Source organism: Musa acuminata, chromosome BXJ1-6, assembly GCF_036884655.1.
Source record: "Musa acuminata AAA Group cultivar baxijiao chromosome BXJ1-6, Cavendish_Baxijiao_AAA, whole genome shotgun sequence".
Classification (NCBI taxonomy): domain Eukaryota; kingdom Viridiplantae; phylum Streptophyta; class Magnoliopsida; order Zingiberales; family Musaceae; genus Musa; species Musa acuminata.
The window spans coordinates 15,442,094-15,469,575 of NC_088332.1; the positions used below are offsets into that span (position 1 = coordinate 15,442,094).

Sequence of the window (27,482 nt, forward strand, 5' to 3'; positions counted from 1 at the left end):
GATTAAATCGGTCTGTTTATATACCCAATTGAAAAGAAAAAAATTAATTTAAAAGGGATATTTTTCTCCGTAAAATTGGAGAATTGAGGGTCGTATTGGGATAAATGACGTCATGGTGAGAATTAATATTCTTCTTTTGAAGGGCCTTTTGGTAAAAGATAGTTCAACAACAACAAAAAGCGTGCCTCGTGATCCTTCCGCCCCGTCCGCCCCAAAACAAATCTCACGGCTTCTTCCGCCTTCCGAGACTCGCACAAGCCTACACCGTCGACGGGCTGCTCGGCGCTGTTGGATCTCCAGGCTTTCCCCCCCGTACATCCTCCTCCTCCTCGAAGTAGACAACGCATGCAAAGAGCAGGAAGACGAGATGGCGATGGAGGGCGGCGCAGGGGAGCTCCAATGCGTTGGGAAGCTGGAGATCGCGAACCCGAAGCCCGTCGGGTTCCTCTGCGGAACCCTCCCCGTGCCGACCGATTCCACCTTCCCCCTCTTCCAGTCCGCCCTCCTTCCCTCCCCCCATGTGTACGCCCTGCCCGCTCTCTCTCTCTCTGCCTCTCTCCTCTCTCCCCTGTGTTAGTTTTGTGATTTTCCCCCGGTTGGTGCAGAATTGGGGCGCCTAGGTATCAGATGCTGCCGGCCGAGACCGATCTCAACACCCTTCCTATTCTGTCCAACCTTCCTGAGAAGGTCTTCCCGTCCGCTGCAAAGATAAACGAAGGTTCTCTTTCTTGTCTCTCTTTGATCCTTTTTACTCGAAAGACACTGTTTGAGGAGAGCGGTTGAGTTGAATTTATACTGAGATTGCCACAGGCCCTAGCAGGAAACAAACCGGATTGTTACGTTTATCCACGGACCCTCTTTATTCATTTGATCTCCTCTTTTTCTCCCTTCCAACAAAGGTGATGTAAATCGGATTCTTATATCTATCCACGGTACCTCTTTATTCTTTGATCTTCTTTTCATCTCCCTTCCAACAAAAGTGATGTAATTCGGGAAGGGAATCAGGCAGCCAAAAGCTTCAATAATTGTTCATTCTGACACATACCAAGTCAGATTTGGTTGGAGGATTATCCAATTATGCTCTCCTGATTTGCACTCTGATATGCCTTTTTAATGAAATTATTTCGTAGCTTAAGAAACTGGTAATATGAATTGTTGTTTGAGAAGTCATTTGAGTGAACAATATATGTTTTATGTTAAAATTCAAGCTTCTTGCTGCCAAAGAAACTAAATAAGAAGAAGCCATGTGGACACTAGCATAATTAGGAAGTGGATACTACTCTTTGGTTGTAATTATTGGCATCAAGAAAGAGTAAGAAATAAAGCATAAGCTATTAAGTTCCCAAGGAAATGTGGAGGTCAAAGATGGTGTTTGTCTAGTTTAAGCATTAATGAAGTTGTTATGTATACAGTGCTAAGTGAACATACATGTCATGAATATCTAGAAGGGACATCACCATCGTTACATTGATATATGGTCATGAGAACTGGTTTGAGGAGGTATGAAACATATGCACATCCAAGTGATGGATACGATCAGGAGAGATGATGACTAAAGGTTTGCGAAAGAAAATAATATGTTTGAATTTTTTTTTTTGTAACTTTTTGTTTTGTAGCATTTTATGGATGATAAAACAAAAAATGTCAATTTCTAATATCATCGCGATGAGTTTAATTAATTATTGGAAGTGTCCATCTTATCATTTAAATTAATAATTGTAGGATAGATGTGTCTGAATCAACTCAGTATATTCAACTTGTGGATAGAATTTGAAATGGGTTTTATTCTGTAATACTTCTCAGTGAAAGAATTATAATTAGGATGGTATGGTTTTTTCTCTCATGAAAAAGAAAAAAAAGTGTCCGTCTTCCAAGCACTACAATCATATGTTTTTTTTTTAGTGGTTGTTGTATAGTTTGGTAATTCCCGTTGTAGAGGACATAGAGATGCATGGAAGTAAAGATAGTATCAGAATCTCCAGGGAAAGAAAGGACAAACTCCTAATGGTGGTTAATATGCATAGTGATAGTTAAGAATAAGTATATTAGTGAACTGGGATGTATCCCAACTGATATCACAGAGAGAACAAGTCATACTATAGGATCGGTACATAAAGGGAGCCACATCTTTATTATATCAGTTTAAACTTTAAACAAATACCAGTCAATCCACATTTTCCATGGTAACTAGCAGCCATATCTTTTTTGTGCGTATGGATTGAGATATCGACTGGTCGGAGAATTTAACACTTACTAAACTCTGCATGTGCTACACCTGGAGAGAAAGGAAAGCAGCAAGGGCTTCCAGCAGAAGGAGGACAAAGAAGTAAAGAATCCAGAGGCTTCAAAAGAGGGAAAAACAGCAGATAATGTTGGCCTCACATGATGCATAGACGCATAAGGATGATATTGTCCTCACTCCTCACATGGAGCCCAAGTATGTTAAATGGCAAGAGCATTAGGGCACACTGATGATGTGCGGATTTATCAGCAGATTTGGGAATATGGACCAGTTCCTTTATTGGATGCCTACACTATGACAAAAGAGAATGCTGATGATGTTAGGGAGTTAGATGATATGTCGTTTATATATAAAGAGGTTATTTTATTTTATTTTTACATTTGTAATTTTTTGTGATCCTTTTGTCATTTCCTTAATGGATATCTTTTTTCCAACACGTTAAGATAAGTTCCTAAAAGGATCTATCATAATCATGCAGAGAGCAATTTTTCTTTCTTATTTTTCACCTTGGAATTTTTCTTTCCTCAGAAAGTTGAAATGATGCTTCTATCTGAAGAACTTGTTTATTCCTGATGCAGTGACCATTAATTGAAGGGATGTGGATGCCACATTGAGATAATATACCTAATCCAAGGATTAATATATATGGAATAGTTAATAAGTAGAGTGGCTAGGATTATTTTGAAGAGTAAAAAGATGGATTATCATGATCGCATGGATGAAGTCTTAAAAAAATGGGAGTCGTAGTTCACATATGTAGAATTTTTTGATAATTATTTACCTGCAGAATATTAATCAGATCGGCACAATTTGCTTATTGGCTTATTTACTATGGATGTGTATGGCATAAAGGAATGACATCAGAGAATTGGATAGTAATAAGTTACCAATTAGGTACTCTTATTTCTTGTTATTATTCCTCACTAGCTGTTAGTTTCTTAATATTTAAAACTGTCTTCATTTGTTCTCATTGGGTAATTTTTAGTTCACCATAATGTTGTTCTATGTCAAGAATGCAATTGCTTCAGTTTATACTGCTCTCTATTGCCAACTTCCGAAGGCTGAATCCTGTTAGTCCTCAAAATGGGTTTTAAATTATTTTTTCATGGGCTACATCCATTAGTGATTTTAATGATCACCTTGCTACTTCTTTTGGTGTCCTGCCAAGAATTTGCTTGGAATTTGGAAATGGTTGAAATATTTCAGATGTGCTGTCAAATGCATGTACATAACTCCTATGAAGTACTAGCTGTTCCATAGATGAATCTTTAACTATTTGTGTTATTCTTGAGATTTTTGTGCAAACAACAATAACAAACCTGCAAAGTCCCAATAGCAAGGTGACAAGAAATATATTATAAAAATGGGAAAAGTACTGGGCACTTGATGGAAGCCCAATATGAACAGGATGAGGATATTGTTATCTCATAAAGTCTTGTAAGCCTTTTCTTTTGTTAAGAATTGTCTTTTTTTCACTTTTTTCCCATAATAAAATTACCTTTTAGTTTAATTAATCTCCCGGGAGGTTACTTTTCTTTGAACTTGGGAGGCTAAGGGCTAAATTGTAACACAGTCACTTGACATCTTAGGCATGCTCATCATGTTCGATCCTATCAGCATCAATCCTAATTTATATTTGTTTCAATCTTAATCTGTATTCCTGTCTGCCTAAGATTTGATCTGTATCTGGCCAAGTCCAACATCTGATGTATACATGTATTCATCATAGTCCAATATTGATCCAGTTCTTCCCATGTCAGTCTTAAGAAATATGATTCCATAATTTGGTATTTGTCTAATGTTTGTATCTCTTCATGTGTCTGCTGATTAAAAGTTGAGTTGATACAACTACTCATTTCCATTATCCTTCCTACCTGGAATGAAAGAACGACAATTGATTCATCAAGGTTTAATTACTGAAGCACTTCCCAACGGTATGTTCCAGGTCTGCTTCGAAAATGAAGATGTAATTCTAGGTTATATTTCGGGAAGGATCTGGTGCAGTTTTATAGGTTATATTTCGGGAAGGATCTGGTGCAGTTTTATAAGGATACTACCTGGGGATAGAATCAAAATTGACAGCATCTATAGGATAACTTCCATTTTGACAGTTAGTTGTTGGTTTTGTACGATATCCACGATCTCGCCTGATTTGTAATCCAATACATAAATCAATTGGTTCTGTCAGGTTAGCTAATATGTTGTGTTGTGTCAACTATTTCCACGGAAGGTGGTGAGATGATATCTTGAGCGGTTACATATTCAGGAACCCTGTTTTCATGTGTCTGCTGATTAAAAGTTGAGTTGATACAACTACTCCTTTCTGGTATCCTTTCTAGAATCTGATTCTCCTTCACTCCTGCCTAGTCTTGGAGGTTGAGGAAAGCTGGCTTAATTTAGTCTGTCCAAATACTTGATACGATGTACATGTACATATATGTAGGAGTAGAGAATGCGATCTACAATAGAAATTAGATGATTTCTGATTAAATTTTCTGATTTTGTTTTGTTTTCAGGACAAAGAAAAAGATAGAAAGGGTAAAAATGGGTTGAAAGGAGTATGAAATTGTTCTTAAAGGATTTGTGTTGGTTTTGATCATTCCTGGGAAAAACCTATTACTTTAGGTGTAACTAGACTCTAAATGGTTCAGTTCTGACTGATCTGATGAAAACTAAGCCAATAACAAGTTTGACATAGGTTTAGTTTGGACCAGGCTGACATCAGTCCATTTTGGTGACTGTTGGATGTATTGGCTGCCACTGGAAGCCTGAACTATTTTGCTTTACAAAGCTATTTCTTTACTCGGTATATCTTTATTCTTATTATTAGATTTCCTGTTATAACTTCAGGGTTTCATTTGGAGAGCAACCCAATTAGTCAAAATTTGTCGCGGAAATGTGAGGCTCTCGCTGTCTCTGGTCTGACGGAGTATGGAGATGAAATAGATGTAGTAGCTCCGGCTGACATTCTTAAGCAAATTTTTAAAATACCTTATTCAAAGGCTCAATTATCTGTCGCTGTTCATCGTATTGGTGATACACTCATCTTGAACACAGGGTAAGGTGTTAAAGAAATTGTTAAGGTTCACATATACTATAATTACTATTGGTCTTTAACTTTGCTTTGAATAGCCCTGATTTCGAGGAAGGAGAAAAGGTTTACAGAAGACAGAGCAATCAATCTAGAAATTCTGATCCTTCAATTTTGTTAAACTTTGCTATGCACTCTGTGAGAGCTGAGGCCTGTGACTGCCCACCTAGTTACAAGCCATCATCCATGGAGCAGTCAAGTTCCACAATCCTACCAGGGCATTTTGGACATAGAGAGGTTCCTTTTGTATCTTCAACAAACACTCATGTTAGTAAGTCTCAGTTTCTTGATCAAAATTCCAGTGGCACTCGGAAACCTTCTCAAGGGAATCAGGATGCATATTTTTGGGGTACCAAGCAGAACAAGCAGAAAAATAAAACATCAGATCCTATTGAAAAGTCTTCACAAGTTGGTGAGAAGCCGAGATTTCCAATGCAAGAGTCTGATAAGTTCAAAAGATTGGGTAATAATGGTTTTCTAAGGGTCTTGTTTTGGCAATTTCACAATTTCCGAATGCTTTTGGGCTCTGACTTGCTTTTATTCAGCAATGAGAAATATGTTGCAGTAAGCCTACATCTCTGGGATGTCTCAAGACAGGTGATATACAAGTTACTGAATGCTTGTTTAACCTTGATTTGGTGGCTTTTGTTTTCACTCTAGTTCATTCTGATAGGTCACTCCATTAACTTGGCTTGAAGCATGGCTTGACAATGTCATGGCAAGTGTGCCTGAGTTAGCTATCTGCTACCATCAGAATGGTGTTGTTCAAGGCTATGAACTCCTAAAAACTGATGATATATTCCTCCTCAAGGGTATATCTGCAGATGGCACACCAGCTTTTCATCCACAAATTGTCCAACAAAATGGGTTGTCAGTGCTGAGGTTTCTTCAGGATAACTGCAAACAAGATCCTGGTGCATATTGGGTAAGATGCTGAAATTTATTGTATTATATTTTCTAATATCTGATCCTCACTTTGATGACTTCATTGTACTAGCTTCATGGTTTTATATTTGTATTTTTCTTGTCAGCTCTATAAGGGTAATGGAGAAGATGTGATACAACTGTTTGATCTTTCTGTCATACCAAAGAAGCACTCAACTGATGATCATGATGAAAGTTGTAGTTCTTTGTCATCACTGATGGACAAAGGAAGAAGGGATTCATTGTTTTCTCTTGGAACACTTCTCTATCGTGTTGCTCACAGGCTGTCACTTTCAAAGGTACTTGAATTAAAGCTTTTACTTAGGTCAGTTTTGTGTTTGCTAATGTTTTTCTTAAACATTCCTTGTTGTGATTGTGTTCTGTAGGCACCTGATAATAGGGTAAAGTGTGCAAAGTTTTTCAAAAAATGTTTGGAGTTCCTTAGTGAGCAAGATCACCTAGTACGTTGTTTTGCCCATCAGTCACTTTCTTCAACATCTGTCCAGTTTTCTTCTTGATTTTAAATCATTGCACTAACCTGATATATTTTCCTAATCATGCAATTTATACATGCTAGGTGGTCCGTGCATATGCTCATGAACAGTTTGCGAGACTAATTTTAAAATGTTATGAGGAACTTGAACTAACATTAGAACCATTTCTTCCAGAATCAGAAGTTAGTGTTACTAACTTAGAAGATGAATCTTCGGTAGAAATGTTTGTTTCAAAGTCCCAAGATAAGAGGTTGTCTGATGATGTTAAACATGAGAATCCAAAAGAATCTGGAATGGAGAAACTCGAAACAGAAACATATTCAAATGAAAATGTTCAGTCATCTGCAACTATGGAAATCGAGACATTAGAAAGCAAGGTTAGTTCCGGAATACGTGATAGCTTGGTTATGTGTCAGAACATAAGTTCTCCACCTATGGTTAGTACGGTTGCTGATCCAATCTCCTCCAAGTTAGTTGCAATACACCATGTGTCCCAAGCTATCAAATCTCTCAGATGGAAGCGTCAGCTGCAAAACACTCAAGGGGATTTGATTGACCATGGAAGCAGGATTCATGATATATCTTCCTCTGTCAATTTTTCTTTATGTTCTTGTGGTGATGCTGATTGTATTGAAGTTTGTGATATTCGTGAATGGCTTCCAAAATCTAGAATTGATCACAAAATGTGGAAGCTTGTTCTTTTGTTAGGAGAGTCCTATCTATCTCTGGGTGAGGCTTATAAGGAGGATGGACAATTGCTTCGGGCCCTCAAGGTTGTAGAATTAGCGTGTTTACTTTACGGGTCAATGCCTCAATATCTTGAGGATGCTCAATTCATATCATCTATGACCAGTAGCTCATCATGTCAGCTAAAGCTTGATAGTGGCAAAGATTCGACTTATGTAGTTGCAGATTCTGCAACAGATTTGGAACCAAAGCTCTTTGAGGATGCTTGTTGTGATGGTCAGTTCTCTCCAACTAACTTATTCTGGGCTAAGGTATGGACACACATTGGGGATGTATATGTGGAGTATCATAGAAGAAATGGTAAAGACATAACAGTTCAAGCAGAAAAAAATACATCAGGAAGTGAGGTTCGAATGTCAAATGAAGTTGTGAAGGAGGTAAAACGTCTGAAAAAAAAACTAGGACGGTGCAAGCAAAATTGCAGCACTTGTTCTTTGATGAACTGTAGCTGCCAGAGTGATAGGGCAAGCAGTGGAAACAGCGCGAGCAGTAGCACCAGAGATACTCCCTCATTTTACAACAGAAAACCCAGTAGAAAATCAACAATAAAAAACTTGCCATTTTCACCTTCTGTACAAACCCAAAATAATAATAATCCATGTATGGTAGGGATATCAAGTGTTTTTGATGGTGACCAGTTGCAGTATGATGTACCTGTTGGATCGAGAGGAGATGAGGAGCCCAAGGAAAGCTCTATATCAACTGGTGTTGAACACATCAATCATGATAAGGATATTTGCACCAAAAATTCTAAAGAAGCAATTGTTTCTGAACCATGTAGTACTGATTCATCCAAGGCAAGAAGTGGAGGTGTCTTTAAGTTTCTTGAAGGTCCTAAGCCTGGAGATGTTGAATATAACTTATCTGCTGCTGTCGGTTGTTACAGAGAAGCTAGTAAAGCCATGGACGGACTTCCTAGTGGCTTAGGAGAACTTGGTTCTGTCTTGAAGAAGTGGGGATGGGTCTCCAATGAACTTGGTCGATACAAACTTGAGAACAGGAAATTGGCTGATGCTGAAATTGCATTTGCAGATGCCATAAAAGCATTTAAAGAAGTTAGTGATCATACCAACATCATACTGATCAACTGTAATTTAGGCCATGGCAGAAGAGCATTGGCTGAAGAACTAGTTTCCAAGATGGATGAACTTAAGAAGTATGACCTACTCCAAAATGCATATAAGCAAGCTATGAATTCAGCTAAGTCCGAATACACAAAATCTCTGAAACACTATGGTGCTGCAATAATGGAAATGAACTTGGTTAGTGAGAAGGTTGATACTTTTCTATGCAATGAAGCACACACACAATATGCTAACACATATCTGAGGTTTGGAATGCTTTTGGCAAAAGAAAGCATTTCGACTGAGAGTTATGACTCTGGACACATTGATGTCTTGCTTAGTGATGAAAAAAAGGAACAAGAAAAGCATGTGATATCAGCAAGCGATGCTTTTAGGGAGGCTTTGTCGACATATGAAGCCCTTGGTGAGCTGCGTAAACAGGAGGCTGCTTTTGCTCAGTTCCAGCTTGCCTGCTACTACAGGGATTTATGTTTAAAGTTCTTGGATTTGGACCACAAACAAGTGAAAGACTCTAAAACTGAAAACAAAAATCGACAGAAGGCAAAATGGTATGCCTCTTTAGCAGAGAAGAACTGGCAGAAATCTATTGCTTTCTACAGTCCGCAGACATATGCTGTTATGTACTTAAATATGCTTATGGAGCAATCATCCCTTTCTTTGCGCCTCTCAGAGTCATTTCATTCGAACACGGTATGTTATCCTGAACCCTTTCTTTTACCATGTTGCAGTATAGTATTTTGTTGTCATGGACATGCTGGAATGGTGTTTGGGGTTAATATTAAGTTCATAAAACATTTGGAGAGCAAAAAGCTATAGGATACTCTGCCGTGCTAGTGCAGTCATGATGTTTGATCAGATTCTGTTTTTAAGCGTATCCTTCTTTGGCTTACACAACTATTTATCAGTGTATAACACTGGTATATAGCTCTAATTTTTACTTGTTAAATTTTAGTTTTCGGATCATCTCCATTAAGATGTTTTACAAATTGTATCTACAATATCCTTTATGGGTACAACTCATAGTATTTTGCTGACAAGAAGGTTCAGATCAATATTCTAGCTCATCTGAATTAGTTAGTCTGAAATATGATGAAGGCAACAAGAGATGATTATCTTGTGACTCATATATCTCAAATCTTTACCTATTCTGTAGATGTTGGAAGCTGCACTAGTACACCTACTGGAAGCTCGCCATGTTGTTGAAGCTGATAATGATCAGACTTCTGAGATCAAAGAGAAATTCTGGAATCAGTTACAGGCACTCCTTAAGAATATGTTGGCTGCCGCACTCTCAGCTGGTGCAAATAAAGCTGGAGTTATCGGTCAAGCACCGCATTGCAGTAGAGGTGGAGATGCTGCCAAGCTGAGGGAGATGTATAGGCTCTCATTGAAATCAACCAGTCTACATGAATTGCATGTCATGCACAAGCTATGGTTATCATAAATGAGATTTTTAAGTCAAATTGGCTTGTTGTGGCAGGTAATGTCTCTGCGCTTATGAACTCTTGACATGGAGTTGCTCTCATTTTCTTTGGTCACCCAAATGGGTCTTTCATCATATTTTCTATTGGCTTTCAGCTTCTCTTTTCTTCTGAGTTAATAGATACTGATATTGCTGCGGTAACCTTCCAACAGTTCTTTGTTTGTTATCCTTCCGGGGGATAACCTGCAAACTAATTTCTGCTTGTTCTTTCAATTTGACCTGGAGAACTGGCACATCCAGTTAGCCTGAAAGAAATGATATGGCATCTATGCAGCTGATGGTTTTACCATTGCACCACCCGAATGCAAGAGCAACATGGCATCTTCCTCGAGAATCAAGCTGACCTTGGTTGCATTCTTTTTTGGTATCAAGAAAGCAAGCATCTAAGCCTTATTATCTCCTTTCTGGAATTATCAGGTGAATGTCTGGATCATTGTCTACGTAAATCGGTCATTATCAACTTATGTTAATGATGTGAAATGTTTTATCCTCATGCATTTCCTTTTTCTTTTCCATGCAGGAAATCTTGATTCAGTTCTCATCCCCTCTTCATCTCTATCGTCACATTCTCTTCACCTGTGGCTACGTGTATTATGGTGAAATGACAGAAAACAAGGAATTATTCACCTGAAAGATCTCATATGTACATTATCCTCTAATTGCAGAACACAGATAGCAATTTTGGCATATGTAAATTAGAAGTAATACCAATGAAATTATTGGGAAAATCTCAGTTATGCATGCTAGGATGGATCCGAACATGAGATGTGGATATTGCTATGCATAATGGATCCGAAAATTATTAGATCCAGTATTAAGGACTCACATCTAAAACTTGTCTGAATCGTGTGGTGATTGGGCAGATATGGTGGGCGCCAAGCCGGGCTCCGCTCGCTGCTGCCCGTGGCAGACAAGGCTGGTACGTGCTAAAGAAGAAGAGAATTGTTTCGTCCCACTACTAAGCAACGACTTTAGCTGCGGGTTCATATCTACACATCCATCATTTCAAGCCGGATTCAAATCGGATTTTGGACTTATAATACGTTATCGGAAGTAGAATGTGGATCCATAACATGCACTGCATTTACATCCAAATTTTTGGATCCGGATTCGGATTATTAGCCGCTTCATCGGCAGCCTGGTCATGTCCGAAGTGTGACCGTCAAAAACAAGCTCGACTGCTTCGTCTGCTACCGTTCAATTTACTTCTTTCATCGGCTCATAACAGACAATAAGACGGCCCGACGCGTAGAAGCCGAACAAACAACGAGGATGGCGTCCTCCGTTTGGATCTTCGCTTTACCTTGTTGATTGTTCTTATTGAGATCCCTCCGAGAGAGAGAAAGGGGGATGGAATCTCCGCCGGAAGACGACTTCTGCTCCATCTGCCATGATAACTTCACCCTCCCATGCCAAGCCAATTGCTCCCATTGGTTCTGCGGTCAGAACTCGCCTTCTCTCCCTCCGATCTTGAGCCCTAAGTCTTATTCTTGACTTCTTTCTTAGATCGTTGTTTTTGTTGTTAATTGGGTTTAATTGCAATGAGCCCCAAGTTTGGGACACAGTCGGGATTTTGCGCTAACGTTGGGTGGTGGATCCGATACATTCGTTGATTTCATTGGGTCGCATCCTATGCTATAAATTCTCTGATTCTTGGCTGTTGGATGAAGAATACTTATGGAATCCCCTCGTATCGGACCTAATAATATCTGATAATTTTTTGAAATGCACTTCGCATGGGGCTAGATGTGATTAAAGTTTCGGAATGGTTGTCAAGACTTGTATAATTAATCAAGATGCTTTTATTTTCCATTTGATTTGTATGCAAGGATATGAGGACCGACGTGTGTTTGAAACTGTGGACATTTACGACCTTCTAATTGTTCAAAAGAAACTTGCATCGAGTTTTGTGCGAGTAAGACCTGAGAATTCTGGTGGTGCTTGGCCATGCATACTTCTTGACCATGTGATTTTGGCATGTGTTATGTGAAACATATGCAATACGGACAGTCTCTTCATGCAACATGTTGGAGCCAATAAATTTTGAAGTGTAAAAAGATGAGGAACTTGTCATTTGGATGATTATATTCTACAATAGAATTTTTATGACCTTTTCACAAATAATTATCATGTATAAGTAGTGGTGGTTCAACTTGGAAAGACTAAAATTCCAGTGTTCTTCAAGAATGTCATGAAGAAAACTTTTATCACATTCCCCATCCTTGTCAAACATCATGCTATAATTTGGAGTGCCACATTCTTGTTTGTTTCCTAATTATTACTCATAAAACCAGTTGTATATGTTAAAATAACTGTTCCAAAACCTGTTTATTATCGTGTTGCATTGTAGTGTAGGTTCTTCTTCACCATTAGCATCATCAAGACTATGCTTTGATATAGTTCAGATTAATGCTCCACCTTGCAAGGTCATTTGTAAGTTGTCATTTTCAATCTGTGCAAGTTATCTTCATTGTTCTTCATTCTCTGTTGAGGCTTTCTCAAAGAATTAATGGTGATATTTTCAGTTCTACACATGCTTTTTCTATAATAAGCATGCCAGGTTCCCTGTCACATAGTTTCATATGGTGTCCCATAGAGATTTTACATGGAAGTAGTGAAGATCATGATATTTTCCAGTGGCAATTAGAGAACATTCCTTATGATCTTTCATATCAAAAGTGATGCCAAATTTGCTCAGATTATACATGTAGCATACAGCTTTGAAGATTAGCATTATCATCTACCACAAATATCTCAAAGATAATGGATGTACCCTTGATTTATGTTTAGCTATGATAAAAGAATTAAGGCTGGTTTTCTTGATCCCAAGTTAAGTGCCAGTGGTAGAATCAGTTTGTTATTCTTGTCTTAATGTCTTTGTTGATTGATTAGTTATGATAGTTTTCAAGACTACTCCCTGTGCACTCTCAGGGCATTGTATTCTGCGCGTGTGGCATCATGGATCTGCCCTTCAGCCATGCAAGTGTCCTATTTGCCGTCGTTTCATAACTTTGCTAATACCTGCTGATGCTGCTGTACAAGAGCGCCAGGACACAGGAGCTAGTCAAGTCCTTGAAAACATTGAGAAATACAACCGTAAGTTTGGTGGAGGCCCGTCCAGTATTATACAGGTAAATTTCCTATCACATATCTATCTACTTATGGAGTTCTTCAGGGGGACAGCAAGGAAGTCATTCCCAAGGTGATCAATATACATGCTGCCTAACAAATTTTGCTTATGTCATTATTGGAAATCATTTCTTGATGAAGTGTTCAGATGAATATTTACTGGTGCTGAATATTCATCTAAGCATATTAAGTCAAATGCATGTTTTATATGAATCTTCGTTCTTGATAAAGAATTGAATTTAAGAAATTTACTAGGCCAAGTGCAGCAAAAATTAATTCCAGCTGGGGAGGAAGGTTCCCAATACATCTACTCTATGCAATATTTGTTCTGTCAGAATCATATCAAAGAGAAATTGTTACATTATTTACCTATTTGTCTTCTATTTTTACCATATGAATCCTGTTCCTACGTAGAAGCATCGGAGCCGACTGTACTTAGCGCATTTAGGGCTTTCTTTATCTGAGTATCTATTTATTGATTGCTTTTTCAGTTCCTATGGTACCCTAGCATTGATATAACTGAAAGTGAACTTGTTAAAAAAGTTAACTATTTTGGTTTCACAGAGGTTAAGGGATCTTCCATTCTTCATGCGAAGGCTGTTAAGAGAACTGATAGATACGCAAAGGTCACTACTGCCCCTTGTCCTCAGGGCACGAATATTTTTTGCTGTAAGTAACAGACTACTCAGGCAAAGTGATGCATATTCAACAAAGCAGATTCCTGTAAATGTTTACTTAAACAAGGAAAATAACTATGATAATTGGTGCTCGTACATCTCATGACTTCTGTCAAACTTAGTTTGTTGCATTTGGTTGATATTTCCTGGTTGGATAAACTTTTGGGCAATCATGAAATGTCAATTTCTAACTAGTAGGCACCAATTTTTAGTTTAGGTATAAATTCTATAGGCTTGAGCTTGTCCAGAAGTAGAATCAGACAGTCCCTGCAAATAATATAAATAATATGTAACAGGCTTAGAATTTGATTCCTACAGATTGTTAAGCAAATATAGAGTAACTACACGTTAATTTCAATGAACATTGTCAATAGACATGCCTCATGCTCGCTTTGGTTTACTTTTGATGATATACTAAAATGTGATTGTCGGTCTTTCATTTTATGAGGCAATTTATTCAGATTTTATTTTTGCAGATGGCAGTAAGCACAATATATGTGCTGAGTCCAGTGGACATTCTCCCAGAAGGTAATTCCACATCTGCATGATTCTCGTGGATATTTGCACTTGTACTGTTTTGTAGTTAAATAATTATTTATCATGCATTTTTCAAACAATTAATGTTGGCTCTTGGTACAGGAGTATTTGGATTTGTTGGTCTTCTGGATGATCTCATTGTCTTGCTGGTTGTTATCCTCCATCTTGCTACAATATATCGATCGGTACTTGTTTATCGCCATGGAGGTTATTGAATGGCCATCTCTGGCCAATTTATACGCATCCAGTAGAACTTATTGCAAGTTTTCTCTTGGGATTCACATAATTCATTTCAGCACAGCAATTCGTCTCTGAAAGTTCATTCACCTTTTATCTATCTGGTAGCTATCCTCTGCAGTTTCCTAGTATGTTATTACCACATGTAAAAGTGTACTTGCAACAGGAATTGTCATGTAAATATTTAGTACAGATATTGTGTTACTTCTTTTGTTCCTAGTATGTGGCATTCTCTATAAAGTTGCAGGCCTTGACGTGGAAATACTCATCGTGGCAGCGGTTCTTAACATTATCAGCAACTATCATATCATGTACCACTGAATTTGTGTTATAAATTGTTCAAATTAAAAAGAAAAAGAATTTTTTTTTCAAAAGATTTATCTGAAAAGGTGGTTTTTTTAGTTATTTTGGTAGTTATTTTTAAAGATCGAGTCTTTTGAGAAAATATCTATAAATAGATATTTGAGGGTAAATTATGTACACATCTCTAATTTATCTTTGAAGATTCTTTATTGTTTGTCATATCTACTAAAACTATTTGCATCAAACCCATAGTAATCTTATTGAGAAGAGGGTACAAATATCGTTTTTAGAAAAGTGTTTATACACGTTTCAAGTCTAAATATATTTCCTATAGTATTCTTGATCTTGTGTTTGTTATTTGTTTCCATAGTGTTTTTATCATCTTCTTTGTCTTCTTTGTCGTATTTTTCCAACAATCTAAAAATGATATTTTGTGAGTTTATACAAATTCACCATAGAGGCTACAAATACCATCAAATTATTGAATCAAGATTTTATTCGTTTTGATGGAACGAATTTTACCCATTGGCAAGATAAGATGAAGTTCATGTTGATTGCTTTGAAGATTTTCTATGTGCTTGATCCAAATCTTCAACCAATTCCTGATCTAACCGATGATGACACTGATGAAGTCAAGGCTGAACAAAAGAAGAGAATTGAAGATAAAGTCAGGTGTAGAGGACACATTCTCAATGCTCTTTCGGATCGACTTTATGATCTTTATACGGTGGAATCATCTACAAAAATAATTTGGAATGCTTTGGAATTCAAGTATCATGCCGAGGAGGAAGGTACAAAGAAAATTTTAATTTCTAAATATTTTGGTTACAAGTTTGTGGATGACAAGTCAATCTTGGAACAAGTGCATGAGTTGCAAGTCATTGTTAATCAATTGAAGGCTGAAAAAATCGAACTTCCTGAACCTTTACAAGTAGGGGCTATAATAGTCAAGTTGCCTTTATCTTGAAAAGGGTATAGGAAGAAGATTTTGCATGAGTCCAAGGATATCACTTTGGATCAAATTCAAAAACATCTTCGAATCGAGGATGAGAGACGAGAGTGAGAACTCTTTTTGCAATATAAAAGCAAATACTGTGAATCAGCCTAAGAATTCCAACAAAGGCAAGCAAAACAAAGAGAATCATTTTGGCCCCAAAAGGGATCAAAGAAAATTTAACAAGCCAAAGAGTGGAGGCTGTTTTGTTTGTGGAAACCTAATCATTTTGCTAGGGATTGCAGATTTAAGAAATGTTAGAAACCGGAAGTCAACTCCGTTGAGGGAGATGATAATATAATCGCTACGGTGAGCGAAGTGAATGCCATATTTGGCAAGGTTTCTGGTTGGTGGTATGATACTTGTGCTACCATCCATGTTTACTATGATAAGACACTCTTCAAGACTTACAAAGAAGTCACAGAAGGGCAAGAGATTCAAATGGGAAATGAAGTTCGTTCTAAGGTGATTGGTAAGGGAAATGTGGAATTCACTTTTACTTCTGACAAGAAAGTCACTCTTACTAATGTTCTTCATGTACTAGATATGAGTAGAGATTTAGTGAGTGAGAATCTCCTTGGCAAAGCTGGAATTAAATCTGTATTTGAATCCGGAAAGTTAATTCTATCCCGAAATGGAACTTTTGTTGGAAAAGGCTATTCCGTTGAGAGAATAGTCAAATTATCTATTGTTGACAATGATTCTAAATTTAATAAATATGTTGCTTCTATTTATATTGTTGATTCTTATTCATTATGGCATGATAGATTAGCACATATTGGAACTAGCACTAGTTAAGTGTGGCTTAATAAATTATCATTATGATGATCTTAATAAATATGAAATTTATGTTAAATTAAAGATGATGAAGAAACCCTTCAAAAGTGTTGAAAGATATACTAATTTGTTAGACTTAATACATTCTGATATATGTGAATTAAATAGCATATTAACGAGAGGAGGTAATAGATATTTTATTACTTTTATAGATGATGTGCCTAGATTCACGTATGAGTACTTATTGAAACATAAAAATGATGCTTTTAATGCTTTTAAGGCATATAAAACAGAATTTGAAAACCAATTGGGGAAGAAAATTAAAGCTTTAAGAAGTGATAGAGGAGGAGAATACTTTCCTAATGAATTTAACTTGTTTTGTGAACAACATAACATAATTCATGAATGTTCAGCCCCTAGAACACCTGAGCAAAATGGATTAGCAGAAAGAAAAAATAAAACTTATCTAGAGATGATTAATGCTATATTGTTGCATGCTAAATTATCTTATAATTTGTGGGGAGAAGCTTTATTGGCTGTATGTCATATCTTAAATAGAATTTCCTTTAAAAAGAATAAGATCTCTCCATATGAGTTATAGAAAGGAAGACAACCTAACATTGGTTATTTTAAAGTGTGGGGGTGTCTTGTATATTGTAAGAATAATGATCATCAAAGGACAAAATTGGGATCTAGAGGAATCAAATGTGTATTTATAGGCTATGCCTCAAATAGCAAAGCATATAGACTTCTTAATTTGAAGTCTAGTATCATAATAGAATCTTGAGATGCAGAGTTCTTTGAATATTTAATGACTTCAAGTAATAATATTCATCCTCCAACTAGTGAAGAGTTATCAATGGAGACATCTCAAAAGGTCGGTGAGTAACCTAATATTCCTTTGATTGAACATCAATCAAGTTCACAAAAGATTAAAGAGAAATCTTATGAATTAAGGAGAAGCACTCATGTACGAAAAACAAAAACATTAAGATCGGATGAGATTGATTTTCAAAGTATTTCTTTTTATCTTGTAGAAGGAACTAATGAGAGAGTTTTAAAAATAATTCCTCTTATTTTACAAGGGGAAGATGATCCTAAATCGTTTAAAGAAGCTATGGCCTCTCGTGATGCTGATTTTTGGAAAGATGCTATTAATGATGAGATTGATTCTATTATGTCAAACCACACTTGAGAACTTGTCGATTTACCTTTTGCCTCTAAACCTATTAGTTGTAGATGAGTATTTTGTAGAAAGTATCATACAAATGGTACTCTCCAAACGTTCAAAGCAAGGTTAGTTGCTAAAGGATTTCGACAAAAGGAAGGAATAGATTATTTTGACACATATGCTCTTGTAGCTAGGATCACATCGATTAGAATTATTTTTGCTTTAGTATCAATTTTTTATCTTTATGTTCATCAAATGGATGTCAAAGCGGCATTTCTAAATGGAGACCTCGATGAGGAGGTATATATGGAACAATCCGAGGGTTATGTTCTACCGGGAAATGAACATAAAGTGTGTAAACTTATTAAGTCATTGTATGGTTTAAAGCATGTTCCAAAACAATGGCATGAGAAATTTGATACAATAATTCTTTCTAATGGATTTGTTCATAATGTTGTAGATAAATGTGTTTATCTCAAAACTTATGATGACTATATGGTGATAGTTTGCCTTTATGTTGATAATATGCTAATAGTGAGTAACGACATGAAAGGTATTGTAGAAACAAAGAGGTTTCTACCTTCAACATTTAAAATGAAAGATCTTAGGCAAATTGATACCATACTAGGTATCAAGGTAGAAAGAAATAGTGGGGGATATGTTTTGAGTCAAACTCATTACATAGAGAAAGTACTGAAGAAATTCAGTCACTTAAAAATTAAAAAAGTAAATACTCCGTTTGACCCAAGTATCAAATTAGTCAAGAATATTGGAATAACAGTGGCTCAATTAGAATATTCATATGCTATAGGAAGTCTTATGTATGTAACGCAGTGCACAAGACTTGATATAGCATTTGTAGTTAGTAAATTGAGTAGATTTACTAGCAATCCAAATGTAGAGCTTTGGAAGGCTATCGAAAGAGTTCTTGGGTACCTTAAATGGACCAAAGATTATGACCTTCAATACTCAAAATTTTTTTCTATTTTAGAAGGATATACCGATGCAAGTTGGATATCGAGTTTTGGAGATAACAAATTCACTACTAGTTGGGTGTTCACCTTAGGAGGTGGTGTTATTTCTTGGAAGAGCAAAAAACAAACGTGTATAACTCACTCAACTATGAAATCAGAATTTGTTGCTCTAGTAGATGCAGGAAAGGAGGCTGAATGGTTGAGGGACTTTCTATTAGAAATTTCATTGACTTCTAAGAGTGTGAATTCAATTTCTATACTTTGTGATAGTCAAGCCACTTTAGCTCATACATATAGTGAAATATATAATGGAAAATCAAGATATATAAGTCTTAGACATGATTATGTGAGAAAATTAATTAAGAGTGGGATTATTTCACTCACATTTATGAAAATAAGTGAGAATTTGGCTGATCCATTCACCAAACTATTGAATCTCGGATTTTGATGATGAAGTCAATTGTCATTTGTTATCTAATCTATATGTTGAGATAAGTGTGTAGGATTAACTACGATGAAAGTAAGATATCCAGCAGGAGTTACGCCGGAATCAAGACAATGATCATGTTGGGAGTTCAAGAGTTCGACGGAAGTTCGGACAGTCGTCGGAGGTTCTACGGGAACAAATCCGAGAAGTCCATGAGCTTGCCAAAGAAGCTCGTCGGAACTCGCCAAGTAGATCGTCGCAAGTCCAGGAGTTTGCCGGAAGTCCGCAGGAGCATCACCGAGGGTTCATCGGATGATCGACAGAAGTTCGTCGGAAGCTCGTCGGAAGAAGCGATTGATGCACCGGAGTAAGTTGCAGTAAATGTCTTAGGAAATATCGTAGTTAGCACAATGATTAAGTTGAAAATGGGAGGTGATCCCATTAACTTAATCTTGGGACAATTGGGCTCCTGAAAAATTCAAATTGGGCCGAATGGATCAACCCATTCGGACCCTGATTTCTGCCAGGCGGTTGAACCGCCCCAGCCAGGAGGTGGCACCGCTTGAGCTCGGTCTTCGAGCTCAGTCAGGAGGTGCAACCGCCTCAGTCAGGCGGTGGCACCGCCTGAGCTCGGTCTTCGAGCTCTGGCAGGAGGTGCAATTGCCCCTGACAGGAGGTGGCACCGCCTAGAGGCTCAGTCTTAGAGCGCTGCCAGACGGTGCAACCGCCTCAGTCAGGAGGTGCAACCGCCATATCCCGGAATTCCGGGAATTGACAGTTTTTAGCTTGAAATTCAAACTGGGTTGGGGCCTATAAATACCCCACACTTTCAGCACTGAAAGGGCACCCAGAAACCACCGAAATTCTGATTTTACTTTGTGATTTTTAGAGCTCAAAAGTGTTGTATGAGTTGAAAGTTCTTCTTCCTCTTTTCTTCCAAGTTCTAATCTGATAAGAGAGGAAAGAAAATTCTGTAAGAGTTATCTCCTAAGCCCGTCAAAAGGAGTGAAACTGTAAAAGGGTGGTTGGTCTTCGCCTATTGAAGGAAGGCCTCTAGTAGACGTCGGTGACCTCGTCGGTGGAGGAAGCCAAAAGTGGATGTAGGTTAAGATTGACCGAACCACTCTAAATCTCGGTTTGCATTTACTTTGAGCATCTTATCCTTACTGCAAACCTCCTCAATAGTTTACTGCCTTCTGCACATTTACGATCGTGTTTTAAAGTTTAGTATTTTCCGAATCAGCGTTTAGACGTAAATCAGTTTTATCGTACGAACATCATATTTCAGTTTGCGCTTACATTTTAACTTTCATCATAACTGCAAACTGCCTTCATAGATTTCCTTTAACTACTTCTCGCTTGATTACAAGTTAAAGAGATTTACGAATCGACTTTTCTACCGAAATCGCTTTTATCGTACGAACACCTTTTTAATCGTCGAAAGTTTTCCGCTGCACTAATTCACCCCCCCTCTTAGTGCTCTTGATCCTAACACAAACCTCTTATAAGAGAAGTTGTAAGATCAACATCAAAATAGATGGGGCTAAAACTCCTTGAATAAAAGATCCACCAATGATAGCAACCCTACTTAATATTATGAAATGAGTAATAAAGAGTTCAAAGGGTAAGAACAAGTCATTGATACGTGGAGTGGTTCAGCACTTTGAAATATTTTACGAGTCCCATCTAAAGATGTTAAAGTGATGGTTGTCACCGAATGAGGGTTGAGTTAATTATACTCTTAATAAAGTTCAGTCAAGTTAGGACAAGTATATCAAAGAGTGACAAAGATACTATAAGAACTTCACCTATATGAACTTAGAAGTGGTGTCGCTTCGACTGAGAGTTGGAGTTTCTCTCATAAAAGTTCATGAATTTGGATGAGCCCAAGGCCATATTAGGGCTAAGCGAGAATTTATGAGAAATACAAAGATGTTGTATTTATGTGTGTGGTACCACTGGTGTTGTCATTAGGAATAACAAATTGAAAGTTTTTTATGCTATTTGGGGTTTCGACTTCACTTTATGATGCTTACAATAAGGTAATATTCAAATCGAAAGATATATTATTTATTCATAAATACTATTTAATCACTTTTTTGAAAATTTTAAATTTGAATAAGTGGGGGATTATTATAAATTGTTCAAATAAAAAAAAAATTATTTTCAAAATATTTATTTGAAAAGGTGGTTTCTTTTGTAGTTATTTTGGTAGTTATTTTCTGTATCTTTTGAGAAAATATCTATAAATAAGTATTTGAGGGTAATTTATATACACATCTTTTTCATACTCTTCTTCTTTACTCTCCAAGTGATTGAATTAGACATTCTCTAATTCCTCAAGATTCTTTATTGTTTGCTCAATACAGATCTTCTAAAGGTTTGTCATATCTACTAAAACTATTTGCATCAAACCCATAGTAATTTTATTGAGAAGAGGGTGCAAATATCATTTTTAAGAAAACGTTTATATACGTTTCAAGCCTAAATATATTTTCTATAGTATTCTTGATCTTGTGTTTGTTATTTGTTTCCATAGTGTTTTTATCCTCTTCTTTCTCATATTTTCCCAACAATTTATTTCTTTATTTCCAAGGTATCCTGGTTCTTGACTGAAGCTGCCTGTGATGCAGACTATGATGAAGGTGCGGTGAGACCAAACATACAAACCCACGACGATGAGCTCACCGGACTCATCAGGTTTGAGCATCCTTCCATGTCATTTGGAGTTGTTTGTACTACCTTCTCCCACTATCTTTTGCTGATCTACGTAGATAATTTCCAAACTTAAAATATATTTTAAAATATCATTTCTCAAGATTTATACTCTCTTTCAGATTTGGGATTGTATACGGATTCCAATCTCACATTCTAAGCTACCTACCGTAAATTTCTCAGTTCTCATGGTGCCAAAAGTGTTCGAGTAAATGTAACGTGCCCATTCTTCCTTTCCTTTTGTTCCTGAATTATGAGTTCATGCAGGTGTGAAGCATTCGATAGCGTGCAGGGATGGCTAATCGGGCGAATCAGAGAACCACACGGCACTTGACCCACGCAAATATCATGTTCGCATGGAGAGCAGTCTACTATAAAGGCGAACACACGGTGAGCTCTTCCCTACGTCCGAATCGTCTCCCTTGCTCTGTTATACTTCCTCTCTCATGGCGAAGTCTTCCATCGCCTGTGCACTGCTTCTCTTCTTACTTCTGGTGGAGGTGAGTCCATGTGTGTGATTATAACATATACTTGGGTGGGGATAATCCACAATTTAAAGGAACTTGCAATCTCTTTTAAGACTTGCAGCAAAATTATGAACATGGAAAACTGATGTAGCCTAAAATTGAGAACTTTTTTTGTTTGCTTTGGGTATATATACAAGCGCAACAAAATTTGTCTACTGCACTCTGTAGCCGGATCTATGAAGTCATGATTGGTGTTAACATCTGTGGTAGTGTTTGGGTGTCTCTGCTCTTTGATTGAGAACTGGAGAATTATGTTGCGGTTCAAATGCACTTTATTATGTGATTCTGCACTTGTAATACTTACCTCTCTCGTGCTGTGTTCTGCAGATGGATATCTCAGCTGTCGCAGAAAAAGAAATCAGTAAGTCAATGCACATTTCTAGCACATAGAGAGATCATCAAGTAACACAATCAGATGATCAGTGACCTCGAATCACGGTTGGTATTGCTGCAGATTGTGAGGCGAAGTGTTCGCACCGTTGCTCCAAGGCATCAAGGCACAAGATGTGCATGAGAGCTTGCATCGACTGCTGTCACAAGTGCCACTGCGTCCCGCCCGGTACATACGGCCACAAAGAGGAATGCCCCTGTTATGCTCACATGAAGACTCGCCATGGTAAACCCAAATGCCCTTAGAAGCTAAACCCACATAATCCTATAACTAGCAATATTGCTCTCTAATCTCGAAATAAAATAGCCGTACTGGTCTATGTGCTACTGAGTGCCACTTCAATGTGTGATCCTAATCTGTAGCCCTAAATAATTAGTAAAGTCTGGTCTTATATACTCTATGTGAAAGATGTTTGACACAAAACTACAGAACAGTGAGGATTAACTACAACACAGTAAATAACCTACTTATGTGGATTTCTGTGCACAAAAATGAGTTGAGCAGCAAATGTTATGCACCGTATTTATTGACAATCTAAATTGGACGGGAAATAAATGCAGATCAAGTAAAAGATGAGTGTGTGCGTTGTGTGAGCATGCCCTCAGAGCACTGGTCTCCTCATTCTTTCCTCTCTGCCAGATGAAATAAAAAGGGGCAACTTTATTAAAATGCATGATTCTAAGAAACTTGGTTGATGTGTTGCCTTTTCTCAGATAGCAGCATGTTTGAATCTATGAATGTGTAAAGAAAAACACATACCTGATGTTGGATTCAGATGCCAAGAATAAACAGGAACCTGAAAACTCACTGTTCGGGCATGGGCATCGGTCATGATGCTCGTTCCGACTTGTACCCCTTTGTTGCTCCTGATATATTCTCTGCAAAGGAAACATAATCTGGGAACAAAAACAAGCAGCCATCTGTAGGTTCAGATGCAATAACTATTTACTGATAATACCAGAGTCCCTGCTGATTTGAACGATGAATTGGTAGTTGATACAAGCACAAGTTTTCATGGAAAGAGACAATAAACGTAATAAAAGAACTTTGTTTATCTTTAAGCCAGCAAGCAAAATATCGAATCCATGAAAACCTTTACTGTAACTCCATTCCATAATATTGGAACATTCTTGGAACTGAAAATGAACTTGAGAGTGCAAATTAATGGAGCATCAAGTAAAAGTCGTACGGAAACATGAAGGTGATCATATTCATCGATCACTATGATCAGAACATAAACTAAGCTAGTCTATTCATACAGCACAACTTACATAACTGGATAATGTTGTTCCGAGCAGTTCATCATCCCTGCAGGCTGGAACTTAATTTTCTCCATTCCTTTGAATGGAACTGCAAGAGCCAGTAGCAAGGAAAGAGAATGTGCTTTCAGAGACTTCATATGCAGAGTGAGGAAATTCGGCGAGCCCCCAAATGTTACATGCGTCCAAGGTCATGGGGGAGAAACAACCATGGCCATCATCAACTCCTTTTATATCAGGACTTTGGGCATCAAGTGAGGTGTTCCCACTGAAGTTATAGCCCATATTCCCTGGCATTCCACTTGATGCTTCACTGACCTGTGCTTTATCTGATGTTACTAAAACCTTAGCATCATCCATGGGAATGGCCGGTGCATGGCCTTGGAAGAGAGCAACATGACCAAACAACTTATCCTTTCTCGAAAAAGTTGTCCCGCATGAGCAAATCCACTTGTCCCTCCCACAGTGCTTCTCATGAGTTTTCAGGTCAGCAATGATTGAAAATTTCTTGGTTCTGCACCTACTGCAAGTGTAACTCTTATCGCAGTGGCTTCTCTTGTAATGGTTCTTCACGCACAGAATTGTTTTGAGAGGTTGGAACTTCTTGTGTTCCTTATTCCGCTTGCAACCCACAAAGGGGCAAGAATATCTCCTGAGGGGTTGTGGTTCTATGCTTGCTTCCTTGCTAGGCTTAGCAAGGGCAGCTGGACTCTTATACTCGTCGCCATGACCTCTCATGTGCATTCTTAGGTTTGCATCTCTCTTGAATCCCTTTCCACAGATCAAACAGAAGTGAGTATGTGGAGCCAAAATCTCCTCCTCCTCCAATTGCAGAACTTCATAAGAACCAGGTGGGAGGTTCTCTCCATCCATACCATCATCATTATCCTTTGTGTCATGGTCTTCAATTGGAATGGGCTCAGATGCGTCAACCCCAGAATTATTTGAACATTTGATTAACTCATCTTCGTTACCACCACAACTATTCAAATCTTTAACCAACGAATCATACTGAGAAGCTTTAGCTACCTCCACAGGCAAGATCTCATGTTGTTTCTGATTACTGCCTGGCCGACCAACAGCAGGATTAGTTGACAGGAGAGCATTCTTGATGTCAGGAAGAAGAGTGCCAGCAGTCGAGATCAATTGAATTATGATATAAGTTAGATCAGCTGTAACAAGCTGCTGCTGTGCTGCTAACTCATTAGCTTGGTCAAGGAACTGATCTTCATGACTAATTATGGAACGGACAATATCCTGAACTTGGTGGATCTTTTGCTCAAGGAATGACAGGTTGCTCAGCATCAATCTAGGGTTCCAATCCATGACTGGATCATCTACTGGAGAAGGTTCATGTTGTTTTTTGGATTTTGTCTCTCGGTCAGGACCAAACAAGCCACTGGACTGGGTTACCAAAGGTGGAGAAAATTCCAGGAAGGATCGACCATGTCTATCACCACACCACAAATTTGTGGAATCAAATGGGGCGAATGGCAGGTCTGGTTTCCGATTTCTCGGAGACTCACTCATCATTGAGCAGGAAGATTTTGATGATGCTTCCGGAGGTCTTCTTCGTTCGGGAACCATCTTAGCTCCTCTCTCTATGAAAACAAGTCCATACCATCAACTCTAGTTTTTGACCGAGATTTTTGTCAGTAAACCAGGTCCCAGAACAAACCTGTAGCAGTAACCAAGCAACAAAATTAGACAACCACATCAACATGGAGTTGTACAATGGAAAGTGTAAGGAAAAGAAGGAGAAAGTTAAGAGGAAATGAAACACTTTGATAACCATAACGTCATGAAAATTATGGTTTTAGGAGAATTTCTATTACTAATCAACAAACAAGAAACAACAGACCCAATGGATATACCTCAAGCTCGTATTCTTTCTACACAGACAAACAAAAGACCATATCTCCATAACCACACCATTAAGATCAGCCAAGGTATTAGGTCGTTCTACAACCAAAGAAGAAAAAGCCAGTACTGGTTATCCAAGTCCACATTTTTGATGTACTTTCTAATATCTTTGTGTTGAATCAGATGATGAGATCTTTTAGTTTCCAAAAATTTCTGTAAGTTCTTTCAAGCTTCAAACCATTCCCTTTTGTTTTCCTTGTTTCTTCATATTTTTATCAGGAAAAAAAGAAAAGATTAGGCCTTAAGAATACAACTTTGATGGATTCCAACAATATCACTCAATATGAAAAGCTAAAGTTGAAGAAAGGAACTATCTTAACAATTATACGAACAAAAATCCCCCTTTTGGTAATTCTGGAGGAAGAATAACATCATGTACAAACACAACATGCAAGAGGGCAACTATTTCCACATCCCCAAAATCTCATCTCTTCCAGATTCTGTTAGCAAGACACTATCAAGAGAAGTGAACATCGATGATCAAGCAAGAGTACTATGGGTGCATGTTCCAAGGAAACAGCTAGCTCGTCAATCTACCAAGCAAAAGATAGTTGGCAGTCAAATTAATCTAATCCAAACCCTCCAAAAAGCCTTTTAATCGGAAATCTCACAACATCCAGCAACAAATCAGCCAAAAATCTCAAAATCTTCGAAAAGGGACACCCCCAAAAATCTCTTTTTTCCGATTCCACCATCACCAAATCCCCCAAAAGGAAGAGAACTACAGTTACAAAGAGACCAAGCGAGCTTAGAGCAGCACACAGAGAAACCCCACCTTCCCTCGTGCAGCTCATCACCTTCGATCCATCTCCGAATACACAAACCTATTTACTGCGTCCAAGTCGCGATCCAACTCCACCTCCTCGTCCATAGAAGTCTCCGCTCTCTCCTCGCTTGACCTCGCTGCTTCCTTCGCTACCAAATAAATAGGACGGAGAACTGGTTTCTGGTGTTCCTCCATAACTATCTTTATTAACCTACTCCATATTGTAATACAATAATAGAACATCATATCTTTTAATGTTAGAAAAAGGAACCAGTTAACAAATATAACCAGTGGAGGACCAACAGAAGCAGACGGCCGTCGCGGTCGGTCACTCACGGTCATTCTTTCTTCTCTCTGCTCAAAGCCTCTGTGTGATTGATGCATTATCACTCATCATTAAGGGCCCAAAAACTCAGCCCATCAACCAAAAAGGATTAGATGATTAGGAATCATCTGCTACAGATTACATGCTCGTGCTATTGATTTGATCTGACAAATTGATAGTTGTGATCGTATTTGGTTTCTCATGAATGTCCAAGAAAGCTTGCTGTGCTTAAATTGTAGTGTTCTACTTGCACTTGAATAATGTCTGTATCAGTAGACTTATTT

General features: G+C 37.8%; 3 protein-coding genes and 1 non-coding gene across 5 annotated transcripts; 3 read left to right on the forward strand and 1 right to left on the reverse strand.

The window, feature by feature from the left end:
* Positions 1-210: 210 nt before the first annotated feature.
* On the forward strand, positions 211-10,812 carry LOC103988160 (uncharacterized). Of its 2 annotated transcripts, none has more exons than XM_065187736.1 (11): positions 211-522; positions 606-718; positions 5,093-5,300; positions 5,375-5,930; positions 6,007-6,258; positions 6,365-6,556; positions 6,644-6,718; positions 6,835-9,273; positions 9,737-10,063; positions 10,219-10,483; positions 10,587-10,812. In XM_065187736.1, the coding sequence occupies exons 1-9, from the start codon at positions 368-370 to the stop codon at positions 10,025-10,027; spliced, it is 4,281 nt and encodes a 1,426-aa protein (XP_065043808.1). In that variant the 5' UTR covers positions 211-367; the 3' UTR covers positions 10,028-10,063; positions 10,219-10,483; positions 10,587-10,812. The 2 variants fall into 2 exon arrangements, with proteins under 2 accessions (XP_065043808.1, XP_065043807.1); XM_065187735.1 differs by having other exon boundaries at positions 10,341-10,483.
* A 143-nt stretch (positions 10,813-10,955) lies between these two features.
* On the forward strand, positions 10,956-14,865 carry LOC135676490 (uncharacterized). Its single transcript, XM_065187737.1, has 5 exons — positions 10,956-11,507; positions 12,998-13,197; positions 13,760-13,864; positions 14,349-14,400; positions 14,512-14,865. The coding sequence occupies exons 1-5, from the start codon at positions 11,417-11,419 to the stop codon at positions 14,622-14,624; spliced, it is 561 nt and encodes a 186-aa protein (XP_065043809.1). The 5' UTR covers positions 10,956-11,416; the 3' UTR covers positions 14,625-14,865.
* Positions 14,866-22,381: 7,516 nt separating this feature from the next.
* On the forward strand, positions 22,382-23,325 carry LOC103988162 (uncharacterized). The gene is made up of 3 exons (XR_010514314.1): positions 22,382-22,507; positions 22,862-22,895; positions 22,989-23,325. It is a non-coding gene; the product is annotated as an uncharacterized LOC103988162 (transcript).
* Positions 23,326-24,062: 737 nt separating this feature from the next.
* LOC135676491 (zinc finger protein STOP1 homolog) lies at positions 24,063-27,035 on the reverse strand. Its single transcript, XM_065187738.1, has 2 exons — positions 26,883-27,035; positions 24,063-25,862 (listed from the first exon to the last, which is right to left on the reverse strand). The coding sequence occupies exon 2, from the start codon at positions 25,769-25,771 to the stop codon at positions 24,248-24,250; it is 1,524 nt and encodes a 507-aa protein (XP_065043810.1). The 5' UTR covers positions 25,772-25,862; positions 26,883-27,035; the 3' UTR covers positions 24,063-24,247.
* Between the last annotated feature and the right edge of the window lie 447 nt (positions 27,036-27,482).

Coding starts and splice junctions, on each gene's coding strand:
- LOC135676490 (XM_065187737.1), top strand. CDS start 11,417: ATGGAATCTCCGCCGGAAGACGACTTCTGCTCCATCTGCCATGATAAC. Junction 11,508..12,997: donor TTGCTCCCATTGGTTCTGCG/GTCAGAACTCGC, acceptor GTGCACTCTCAG/GGCATTGTATTCTGCGCGTG. Junction 13,198..13,759: donor GCCCGTCCAGTATTATACAG/GTAAATTTCCTA, acceptor TTGGTTTCACAG/AGGTTAAGGGATCTTCCATT.
- LOC135676491 (XM_065187738.1), bottom strand. CDS start 25,771: ATGGTTCCCGAACGAAGAAGACCTCCGGAAGCATCATCAAAATCTTCC.
- LOC103988160 (XM_065187736.1), top strand. CDS start 368: ATGGCGATGGAGGGCGGCGCAGGGGAGCTCCAATGCGTTGGGAAGCTG. Junction 523..605: donor CTCCTTCCCTCCCCCCATGT/GTACGCCCTGCC, acceptor CGGTTGGTGCAG/AATTGGGGCGCCTAGGTATC. Junction 5,301..5,374: donor ACACTCATCTTGAACACAGG/GTAAGGTGTTAA, acceptor TGCTTTGAATAG/CCCTGATTTCGAGGAAGGAG.